The 12,705-nt window shown below is 41.5% G+C and overlaps 1 protein-coding gene across 6 annotated transcripts in view; it reads right to left on the bottom strand.

The window, feature by feature from the left end:
• MTUS2 (microtubule associated scaffold protein 2) overlaps positions 1-12,705 on the bottom strand; it is a 261,088-nt gene that overhangs the window by 147,414 nt on the left and 100,969 nt on the right. For all 6 annotated transcript variants that reach the window (XM_058045826.1, XM_058045827.1, XM_058045824.1 and 3 more), the window contains 2 exons: positions 7,762-10,360; positions 1,761-2,001 (listed from right to left, as the gene is read on the bottom strand). In XM_058045826.1, the coding sequence (XP_057901809.1) occupies positions 1,761-2,001; positions 7,762-10,050 (2,530 nt within the window). In that variant the 5' untranslated portion in view covers positions 10,051-10,360. The remainder of the gene's footprint in view (positions 1-1,760; positions 2,002-7,761; positions 10,361-12,705) is intronic.

Consider the following 12,705-nt stretch of genomic DNA (forward strand, 5'->3'; position numbering starts at 1 on the left):
ATAAGCTGATCCTGTTTAGATTTTAAAATGCCACATAACATAGAAGATGGTAAATGAATACATGCAAGACAAGCTCCTGTATGGATTAAAAGTGGCTAAGGAAAGTCATGTCTGTTTAGCATCAATGATGGAGGATAATGTGGATAATGGATGGGTGATGGATGAATAAAAATGAAGGCAGTATTCATTTCTGAGGATCAGAAAAAAGCATTTATTTTGTAATGGGTTCTGTTTGCACTTTCTCTCTTATCTATCTCCCAAACTGGTTCCTATAACACAAGGGTTTACCCTACTCATATCCTAAACTCACAGACTCTTGCAGTTTCATTTAAATGGAAATTATGATCCAATTACTCTCTGCACCTGTATTCCCATGTTTATTGCTGACTGAACTCAAGTCACAGGGCTGAAATGTTATTTACAACCCAGCCTGCAATCTTGGGGTGTCTCAGAAGTCACATACAGCTGAGTTTGGTCAGCTTCTGCTGATGGCATCAGATAAACTCCACATGCAGGGTCAGATAGTAAAGGATACTGGCAAGAGGAACTGTATTACAGAGAACCTTGATTGTCTGATAAGCCCCAAATCCTGTCAACCTGTATTACTGACTGACACTGTCCCCTCAGGGTAAAGTCAAGATGCTCTGGTGCATTTCCATTCTAAATCTTTCTAAATTTCTCCTGCTTCTTGGTATGGACAAATGGACACTGGGGAGAGATGGTAATAGTTTTCAAATACCTGCAAAGAGGAAAAGACAACACAACTACTCCAGATGAAAGGGGAAGCAAACTGCAACAAAGGGGGTTAGGCAAAACATTAGGGAGCAATTTTAACTTGAAAATAGGTAATGCATTGGAGCAGCCCTGCTTTCAGAGGCTCCAAGATCTCATATCAAAGGCTTTTATAAATAGTTTTTCATGAACAGGTTAAATAAGGATACATCAGAAAGAATCCCATCCTGGGGCAAGAGATCATATGACCTTAAGTCATTAATTAACTTTAGCCATTGTGACTACTTAAAAAAATCTCTGCAGCATTCTAGGTTGTTAAACAGCTGCTACACTTCACTCTGGCAATGACTGATTTTCAGTTGTCTCTGAACTTGCCCCTGTGCATTTTTTAAGCTTCCACGCTTTTCCAGGCTATTAAGGAGTGTCCCATAGAAGTAATTATTCTCTCTTTCTTGTGACATCAAACATTTCTCCTTCCACCTCTTCTTGTGTTTTTCCCTCCCCTGTAATCCTGCCCAGGGTCATGCTGAGCTGGGCAGTAGCTAGGGAGAAAATGGTATTAGAAGTGTTATCTCCAAAGAGGTGTACACCAGGCCTTCAGAGAATCAAGATCTCTGCCGGCACATTTGAACACCGCCCAGGTTTTCACAGCACAACACGGTGGGAATGTCAAATCCAGACTGAACGGTGGGGTCTTCATGATGGAAGAAAACATCCTATTATCTTCCCCAGAACAAAACCAAAGATTTTTCAGGCATTTACAAGGTGGAGAAAGATAAAAAGATGAAAAATGAGAATTATTATTGAAAACTATTCTCTTTCTTTGGCAATGAACAACCTTTGCACAAGTTCCAGACTCCCTAGTCAGCCTTGTTGCAGGAAAAAAAGACACACCTCAAAGGGTGCTGTTGGAGCTTTGTAGGATCAGGTCAAAATGCTGCTCATTTTGTGATTTTTTTGTCTCAAAAAAAAAAGGTATCTTATTGGTGACAACAGTAAAGGGAAAGGAAAGAAAGTTCATACTTTACCTGAAGCATCAGGATGGTAGAGGCTGGGAGCACTTGTTATTTCTCCTTGCTGATGGAGACAACTCCCTGAGGATCTTTGACTCGCAATGAGAATCCTGCTCTTGGCAGATGGCAACCTGGACACTGCTCCCAGCCCCAGCTGTGGCTTCAGGATCATGGCAGATCGATAAAAGCTTGGAGACACCTCATAGTGGGTGTACGCTGGAGGGCAAAATTCATCTTTTGCAGGCCTTTCCCCAACCTGCAGAAAAATCATTAACACAGATATTACGCAATAAATCAATAAACCCAGACAATATGGAGCTCCAAACTGCTTGTAAAGGCTAAATTTCCCTCCTTGTGAATCTGGTCCTCAGAGCACTGCAAACTTTCAAAAATTTATGATCTTACTATATGAATTGCTCTTCAAAAACATGTATATTACACCCTCAATATAGAAGTACACCCCATTAAAGAATTGATGCCTTCCCCAAAAGAAAATGGACAAATGGAAGACCTTCAATTAGTGAAAATGAGGGTACTGTTAAGTCATGAAAGGTTATATTATTTACACATGTAGATATACTAAGAGACTGTGTAAATGGAATTTTTGTTAGAAGTTATTTAAAATATCCTTGCCCAATTCTGGGAGAAGTTGGTTTTAACTCAGATAGCTAAAAATAAAGCTGGAGGTGTTTAGGTACATTTTATCAGAGAAATTGTACTGCCAAGTAATTTCTGTGACCAAAAAAAAAAAAAAAAAGAAAGAACAAGAAAGAACCCCCAGTATGTTCTCACTGCAAAATGTTCATTGTAATCTGTGCCACTCTAATTCCTGGAAAGCGACCTTGTTGTGGATGTGAGCACATTTCTCTAACTTATGCTTTCAGAGGCCTGTGGAATATTCCAAATTGGAGCTATAAAACCCACATACCCACAAGAATTGGAGAAAAAATTATCAGATTTGCAAATGTGAAACTTTTGCTATTTAGGACAAATAGATGCTGCTTTGTTAAAATCAGTGTCAAATCTCTCAGTATTATAATGGGCATTTACTGTAAGCACAGCAGTTAGTCCCAAGCTGGAAGTGTTTCCAGCTCATAGCTGGCTCAGAGCACTGAACTTGCACTCGAGGAACGATCTGGTTCCATGATTCAGCCCTTCTGTCTTTGTGCATTCAGGCTGGGCTCTGACTCCCACTATCCTGTGCTGCTTCGTGACTCAGGACAAGAGTGCAGAGTTTTGAACTCTCACATTTGCAAAGAACTGTTTGCTCTTCTGAGTAGAGTCCAACTTCTTCACCGTTTTCTTATGAAATGCAATATCAACATAATGTAGAAAGGACCTATGAATATTTTTTCAGTCATCCCATTTAGACCATGGGAAAAGAAAAAAAGCATAGGAAATAGGAAATCTGAACTAAATTTGTTTAAAAATTAATCAAAAAGTGCCACAGGCTACTTAGGAAGAAATGTAACTGCCAATTAATTAACTCTGCTGTAAGTTATGATGCATATAATATGCCAAATCAATTTCTATTTAGCAATTATAAGCATTAGAATATGCACTTCAACATTGGCTATAAAAGCTTTGATCCTAGCTCCTTCAAGAGCTTTAATCCTAATTTAGCAAATCTTTAATATGCTAAGAGACAAGATTGGCCTTAAACTATGAAATACAGAAGAATATTTGAGGCCTTTGCACAGGAACTAGGAGGGCAGATGCAACAAACATTGAGCTTTATAGTTTTGCCCTATATTTTTTCCTCCATTTGCAGTCCTATTTCCTGCTATTAGATCTTTCTCTTTCCTTTTTTATTATACTCTTATGACCTATTTAAAGTTAGGATGCAGTTTTCTGCTGTATAATATGAATGATTCTGCAGACTTGGACTGCAGATGTCTGGCTTCTTACTTTCAGCTTCTAGATATGAGATTGTTTTTCTGGATAAGCCTCAGTTATCTTCTCTCCCCCTGATAAAATTTATTTCTATCAGATTACACTATGCATACTATAATTTCATACTTAAATGAAACTTAAACACCAAGGCCAAGTATTTCAGTATAAGGAAAAGAGAAAATCTTTAAATACAGAAAATAAGCATTTTTTATAAACTGGGTCCATCTATTCAAATCTTCTCTCACTCCCTTTCTTTTTATTTATAGACAGTATGCTGAGAGTAACAGAGAAGGGCAACAAACATGGACACAAACCCAATCAATCACAAGCATAAAACCTCTTCTCAAGGAAGGAGTCCTTCTCAAGGAGAAGGACTTAGAATAGAATAATTTAGATTGGGAAAGACCTTTAAGATAATGAAGTCCAACTGAATTTGCCCAAATATCTCTCAAGAATTTGATGCTATTATTTGAAGACCCCAGTTTTGGAGGACATGAACTTGTTATGAAGATTCACCGTTTTTTCCTTTCTATTTAACTGTGAATTTGTGAAGTGCAAAATGCAACTGGTCTCAACAGAATTATATAAAATTATTGCCATTTTAAAGCTCTTCAGAAAGATGTGGGTTAATATGATCCCTGTTAGCACCCTGTACTAGGTTTATGTATGAGGCACTTCTAGGGAAATGATCTGTTGCAACCTGCCCACCAAGAAGGTCAGCCCAGAGTTTTCTTCTGTGGGGCTGTCTGCTCATTACCTACACACCCAAGAGTGGATTTGTTAAAATGAGCCAGAAAAGTCTGCAACAAATGCTTTGAGCACACAGGAATTTCCACAGGCTGGGTATTCCTGAGCAGAGCGGCAGCATGGCCAGCAGGTACGGATGCCCAACACCTTCCTTCATGTTCCTTTGTTTATAACATCATCAAACATTAATGCCTCGAGGAAGAATTTGCTTGTCAAGCGCCTGCTTCAGGCAACTCTTTGGGAAAAGAAGTTGGCAACATCAGTTCAGGCAGTTCAAATAACAAGATCAAGGGGAGAAACTTTTGGTTTGACTATATATAAAACACCTTCCCCAAGTCTTTTTTACCTCAGCGGGCTTTTTGTTTCAACAGACTTTAGTCCATCCATTGGACCACAATGATGTCTGTGCAGGGGAACAGACACAAAAAGGTACTTGAATGGGGCCAGCACAGCCTTGGTGAGGCAGGCAGGAGAGCTGGTGATCAGCAGACCTTCTTACAGACCCTCACCAGGTCAGGGCTCTTGGCAGCAGCCATAAAACAGTGAATAAAGTGACCAGTGGCCACTCTCTGACAGCACACAGACTGTACCTGTACAGGTAAACTCTCTGCCTGCAGTCAACCTGTTCTGAACCTTGGAGGCCATGACATTCCACTGTTCAATTCACTAGGACAGCTACACTCTTAGGGTCCCAGTAGCTTGATTTGCCCTGTAACTTCCCACAGAGGCAACTGGAAGAACAAAGAGCCCACAAACACCCACTGGCACTGACTAGAAGAGGGTGAGCTCCACAATGAGATGGGGATCATGTTGTGATCAAAGATGTGGACCTGCCCTGGAAAAGAACTAGATTTCTTAAGCATTTTGCATTTCACCATGAGAGGTTTTCTGTTCTTTGCCCATTCAGCCTTTACTCAACTCCACTGTGGATCCAACCCCTCAGTGCAGCTGGACTGCCTTCATGCTGGAGTTGGGATTTTTGCCTGAGCTGCCCTGAGTGGGCTTTGGCACAGGCAGCTCAAGAAGCCCTGCAGGCTTCCCTCTGCACAGAGACAGCCCTCGAGTCTTTCTCATAGAGTTCCCCAGGCCTTTTCTTGGAGTCTCCTGCCCAGGACAGCACCTTCTTATTTCTTCTATGCCTGGCACCCAGAGGGATATTTAATTGTTCCTACCACTTACCTGAATGATGCTTAGAGATTATAGCTATTAAAACTATCATAGCTATATGAAGGGGCTACAAAATGCTAATCAAAGCTCTCCAAAGACAATACTGGATGTGTGAAATAGGTCAATCTGGGATTTTTTTCCCCTAACCAAGACAATGATCTGTGTGACCGAAGATCGTGCCACAATCTCCTTGTCTCCAAAACCTCTGTCTTCCACATTCTCCCTTCAACTCAGTGATTTGGATCTATTTCAATGCATCCTAATTGGTTTCTTTTGGATTACACATCACTCATCTGCTACTAACCCATACTGTGCACAGCTGCTCTTCCAAGCATCTGTTCACCTTCATGGATTGATCATTTTCCTTTCCCTTGATTCATACTGAACCAAATCAGGCCCATTGTATTCCTCCAGCTGGCAGGACAACCAGGTTATTGCTTTTAAGGTGGCAGTCCAAGAAAGCAGATTCCATCTTCTGCTATCAGCTCCTGAATCCTGGCCAAATGCAAACCAAAGTTTGACTTTTTCTTCTCAGCCTCTTCTCGTCAGTCCAGTTTCTCTGAAGAAGCAGTTTTCTTGGGTTCAGATATTCTCTTGTTGAAATACCCATCAAAAGTCGTGTTTCTTGGAGGAATAGGGGAAGATCCTCTCCAGCTCATGTATCCTGCTTCTAACCCTAGCCTAGAGAAAATCACACTGCGGACTTGCCACAACCCGAATCCTTCTCATGCTAAAAACAGTTCTCAGCAGTGCTCAGAAATCTGTCCTTTGTTCACTGATGTGTCTGCTGATCCTGCCTGATTATCTGAACCCCAATTCTCACAGACACCTGTGGTCTCCAGAGGGTCATGCCACCCTATAAACAGTCAAACAGTCTGGGTCATTTTGCCTTTCATTCCACTGCCATGCATTCAACAGCAGTAACCTAGTAATTTTCCTCACCGTACAAGGCAATTGTGAAAATATACTCATGATGGCTGAAATAGACAATCTCCCAAAGACTTTAGTAATTCACTCCCAGGACATAAAATACAAGGGACAGAGCTGAAAACTGTGGTTAAAGGAAAAAGGACAGCAAGTAATGTTCTTTCTGTGTTTGTGACAAGAAATAATTATAATCTTTGCTCACTTCAGTAGGTTTCTAGCTAATATGCCATAAGAGTCAATCTACACTCACACACAGTAGCCTAATTTGGGTATTTGCCAGCTTTTGACTGAGTCACTACATTTTTTATTTCAATGCTGTTCCTTGGATCTATACCATATGTAGAATGAGTAAGGGAATAAAACAGCCTTAACAACACCACAAGACACAGAGAAAAAAAAATCCTTTTTTTTAGACTCATTCAAATAAAATCACTTGTGTTATCTTCAGTGTTTGTATGAAAAGCTTGAAGTCCTTCAGGTCCCAAGCAGTGGATGCAAGAGCACATGACAGACACAGCTTGCTCTTCCCTGTCCTTCCTCCACCTACCAAGCAAGCTCATCCCTCCTCCACTGTGCTCATCTCCCAGCAGGGATTTTGGGAACCCAAGGCTCCTCCCCACTTTAGCAAGGCAGAAACACAGTGAGATATCTGGAGCCAGAGGCACCTAGAGGGACTTCCATCACATTTTGGCTGCTTAGCATGGCTTTCCAGGGGCAAGAAGAAATCTTTTTTGAGGTGCAGGTCAGTGTAAGAAACAGCATTAAAATTAGTCAAAAGTAAGTCTTCTTTTGTATTATATGTATAATCCAAAAAGAGCCCTGATAATCCCTGGGTTTCTACACAGCTAAACAGAATGGAATTAGTTTAGCACCTCTAGTGTTCTGTCTACAAAAACCTGCCAACTTTCCCATTAGGAGTGAAGAGTCTCTATGGGCAAATTGCAATCATTTCCCAAAGCTATTCTTCAGGAAGCAAAAAAAAAAAATATTTATTCAATTCAGTATGTCTTTTTCTTTCTAAATATCCCTATTTATAATACTAGCAGGTGATCAATTTGCTGGAGAATACTGGAAGAACACAGTAACAACTTCCAGTAACAGCTAAGATATCACAACAGGGTCAGCGCCAGAAACAGTTAGGTAAGTTTATTCCTAATGATCACACATTGTTTTAGGATTTATTTCTTATTTGAGGTTTGAGAACTAACTTCTGGCAGCAGCAAATAAGTAAACAGTCACCACTTGGCACACAAAAGCAGCTGTCTAAGCTGCAGAAACTTACCTCCTGCAGAAACTTCTCGCCCATCGGACCAAAGTGATGACCTGGGGGCCTAATTCCTGACACTACTAGTCCAGAACCAAAGAGCCTTGGCTTCTGGAGGTCAGGTTTAAATTTGTCATAGAGGACACTGGTGGGCTTTGGCTCCCCTCCACTGGACGCCTTCTGCTCGGCGGGGACGGGCACGCTGCACGCGGCGCCGTCAAAGGGCAGCCCCGCCGGCGCGAACAAAGGGTCGAGCTGCTCCATGGAACGAGGGCTCCTCCGAATGTACGTGATGATCTTCGGCCTCACAGGTTTGGGCCGGGGGATGGCAGGCTTCATCTCAGCGCCTTCTTCCAGCTTTTCACTGCAGTCACTGTCCACACCAGCCTTATCTGCGAGGGAGCCCTTGGGGTGGACCAGGATAGGTTTTGGGATGGCGCTGCTGCAAGCAGTCTTGATAGGCACTTTAGGGGATAAGTTTAACAACTGTGTGCTGTCAGTGGGAGGTAGGACTGAGGAGGGTGACAATTTGTCATCATGAAGTGCATAAAGGTCCTTCAAATTACTGTTTGATAGTGTGGGCTGACCATTAACATCTGGCGTTGCCATTGGGCGCACAGGAGTTGGGACACATAAAAAGACATCAGCCTTTGCTGGAATGTTACAGCTCTCTGGTGCTTCTGCTGGAAGGTGTTTCTCTACATTAACTGTTTCTTTACTTGAAACCGAAACATTTGAGGTTTCCACATCACTGCTGTGACTGTCAGGTTGTTGGTTTGACACTGTCTCTGCACTGCGCGCTCTGTGACGATCTGACGGATCAGAAGCAGGCACAACAGCATCCTCAGTGCTTTCTTTGACTAGCATCAGTCTATTCTCATTAACTTCCAAGGTTCTGCTGTCAGGTGGATTAATATCATGTACGGGAGATATCTGTTTACCAACAGTTTCAGTGCAACCTGTGTCAACTTCATGCAAATTTTTGTTTTTTCTCGGTGTCACTTTGACGCTGGATTTACTGCTGCAGGTGAGTGGAAATATTGTTTCCATTTCCTCATCAGTAAAATACTCCTCACCAGCCTGGCTGGTTGCCCTGCTGTCATCATTGCTTCCTCCTCCTTCCCTACTGATGGCAATGCGATCATGTTGCAATTTATCATCAGGATGAGTTACTACCTGGCTTGACAATGGGCCCTCTACTCTACTACAGGTGTCATGAAAATGGGATACTTGAAATTTTGACATGTCAGACCCAGAGCTTTTCTGTTCCTGCACTGCTGTATTTTCAGGTCTTGGACACCCCAGGAACTCTACCAACATAATTCTCTCTATCTTTTGTGGACATGTATTTTTATATTGCAGAGATGGTGCAGTTCTAACCTCCAGTTTTTTGCTTTTATCACCCTGACTTAATTGTGCTTCTGATTTACTAGCAACCTCACTGAGCTTAACAGCTGAATGTTGAGAATGAGAAGTATGCAATGTGCTTTCAATGCTAACATTTGGTACATTTTCTGGTTTACTTGTTTTCTTGTTCCCTGAGGTAGATGGTTTGGAATAAAATACAGTCTTTTCCTCTGAGGTATTGTCAAGTGGACAAAACACCATCCCAAGAAAATGATCTGTGGATGTTTTTTGGGATTTCTCTGTACTTCCTACCAAGTGGTGAGACCTGTCAATGGAGTCCAGTGATGCAGAAAGCAGACGTTTGCACGACACGCGACCAACACCGTCTTTTGCAAATGTTTCAGGCTGAGGAGAAAATTTACTTGGTCTTCCCAAAGAAAGCCTTTTTATTCCCTCCACCTCCACAGTCCTGGACATTTTTCCCTTAGGAATGTTCTGGGTGAAGTCAATATTACCTTTGGAGACAACCTCCAGGTTGGCATCATTTGTGCTACTTTTTAAATTGGACAGACTTTGTCCTCGGCTAATCCTGATATGCCTTGATATATCCTTAGCTTCGCTGGTCCTACAGTCTTTCCCCATTTCCCTGCTTGTGGTGGAGGGCAGCTTACTCTCCTGTGCACTGGTGTGACAGGATCGAGAGTCCTTGAAGGTCAGAAGTTTATTCTGCTCTGTGGGCAGATGAGTCACTTTCTCTGTTCCTCCAGAGTATATATTCCCACTCTCATCTGTCAAATCATTTTTCTTAACATCCCCGTCAGTGGCTCTAACTTTTGTTACAATTTGGTTGGCATTGGTATCCCCAACATTCACTATGCTTTCATTGTTGTTTCTTATTTCACTGCGGTTGTCATGAAGCTGGGAATAACATGACTTGTTTGGAATTAACGGAGCACTCATTTTGAAGCTTCAAGTGACTGCTTTTTTTTTTTTTTTTTGGTAGTGCTAATTAATGAGAGGGTGTTTTTCCCTATCAGGTTAACTTTTATGTATGCTTCAGTTATATATTTAAATTAGAACTGTTCAGTAGAAAATTCATCATTGGAAGGCTTGAAGTCTCTTCTCAGAGTCACATTTTTCTGCTGCTCAGTTGTCTTTTCTGCAGCTCCCGGACCTAGGAAATCTTTATGATGCGCTGTAGAGAGGTTCAACAAAAGCAAAATAGATCTGCCAAGTTCCCTCTGAATGAGAGCCAGTTAATCCAGCCAACCTAAGGGGAAAAAAAAACCCAAACACAAATGAAACAAAAACCCAAACAGACAACATTACACTGATGTTACAAATCATGCTAACTAAATCAAACTTTAAATCAACAGCACTCCCAGGTATAACCCCAGGACAGAGTGTTTTCAAACACTTTAAATGCTGTTTCAATTACATTTTTGCTCCCAGCAAAAGTTCTTAGTGTAGGACAGATCTCTGACTCAAGACGTTACACAGCAAAAACTGTCCTGGTTAGAGGAGTGGTTGTAACTGTTTTTAAGACACATAGGTTTACAACTGGAAATAGCCAGGTGAGGGTAGGATCCAGTCTTGAGGGTCTAAACATTTGCATATTGCTTCAACAATTATTACACCAAGAGTGGTTACTGAAGCATTTAAAGCATCACTGTACAGATTAGTCATCAATAATAAAATTCCAGGTCCATAGAAGTTGTTTATGGGTTTCTCTCCTTGCCTTGTAGAAATCACTGCTATTCTTTCACCAACAACCCGCCCCCTTCAACATTTCTTAGCCAGATCTATAGATTCCAAGAAAGCAAAAGCTATGGCTGGAGGCCTGCAAAGAAAAATTCTAATTTTTCTGAGACAGATGAATGTGTGTATTTTTAAATATAGAGGATTATACACCAATCCCAATACAGTGCATCTCTTTTTGGCTCCCTCACATGTTTGGCTTTGGGAGCCCAGATTTTGTCTTCTATCACCTCCAGCAGGATGAAGGTGAGATTTCTGTCTGTTTCATGCCTAAATTCACTCTCTGAGATATTTCTTGCACCCTGTGTGTTCATACCCTTCATCATAAAGAAACATGGGCACTGGCAACTGGAACATGCTCCACATTTCCCAGAAGCTGGAATTCAAAACACTTGTGATACTCCCAGCTGTGCTGGGTTTCTAGCCAGGGGCTCACAGGGGCACTAAATAGAAGTGCAGAATAAGTCCAGTGCTCTGTCTACAGTATCTGGGTGCCAGTCTGGGTCCCTGTGTTCACTGAAAGCATCTTTACACACAGCGTGCAGAGAGACCGTGCTGGTGTGCTTCAGAGACCAGACCAAGCACTTTGGCTTAAGGTTGCTAGAACAAATTTATAAACATGAAGGTCAGGAAAGACCTGGCCCCTCTCAAACGCAGGGCTCTGCTCAACCTCAGAATGATGCCAGTTGAGACTAACCCCTCAAAGCTGACAAGGATGGACTCTATGCACCCAGCACTGCAATTTCATCTCTTCTTGTGACATCCAGCCTCAGATTAGGGATGTCAAAGGCTTGAAGAATCCACTACATTCTCACAATTAACACCCATACAATTACCCAAAGATATTTTCTTTTTCTCAGAATATTGCCTGCTTAATTTTGTAATGTGTTTTATGACTACCATTACAATAACTACACAGCTTGTAAATAATACAAGGTTCTGCTATGGAACATACAAGATTCCTACTAAATTAATATAAAAATATAATGTATTTTCCTATTAGAGAATACAAACTTTGGAGCTTGGTTCTGTCAATGCGTTGAACATTTACATATCATGGTAGGTCCATCTGGAAGTAAGATACATGGTTTTGTGTTACATTTTGGACCTTAGATTTGATCATTCTTCTGTTAATAGCTGCTATGTAAGAAGCTTTGGCTTGGGTTTTCTGCAAGATAGTTTATTTTAAATGGTACTGTCCAGACTCAACTTTGCTATGCTCTTTGGAGTCAGTGAGATGAAAAGACTCAGCTGTGTCTGGATTCTGCTGGCTCTTCCTCTATGTTTTATTACTCACCTCTCTTGACTGATGTTGGCTGACATACACACATCTGAAGTCACTCCCTGCTGTGCAGGAATGCTCTGAGATGAGAGGGACATGAACCTCCTAACTTCAGATGCCCTCCTCAGAACAGGAGAAGGGAGTAAGACGAGTCTCAAGCCCAACAAAGACAACACTACATCACTTAGCAGCATATCACCAGGGACTCTGGACAAGAAACATGTCTGCAATCTTCAAGACTGAACTTGGCATGTGTAAGGATTTATATGGATAAAATTTTCTGGATACTGTATAATGCAAAAATATCCCCTCTGAACCACTGATAGTAGAAAATGAAGTCATAGCTCTCCATGTCACAGCATCCTGGCAGGATCTATAACTGTATTTGTGGGGAAAAAAACAAAACAAAAACCCTTTACAAAGTGATGTGAACATGCTAGACAGTGGAACAAAATTATATCACCAGACTATGTTTAGCTATGAATCCCACAGGGAGAAGAAAAGGTCAAGGAGCCAGAAACACAATTAAATACTTTTGTTTAACTCCAGCCACATCAGGTTCCTTCTAAGATGTC

The sequence above is a fragment of the Melospiza georgiana genome, chromosome 2 (genome assembly GCF_028018845.1).
Source record: "Melospiza georgiana isolate bMelGeo1 chromosome 2, bMelGeo1.pri, whole genome shotgun sequence".
NCBI lineage: Eukaryota > Metazoa > Chordata > Aves > Passeriformes > Passerellidae > Melospiza > Melospiza georgiana.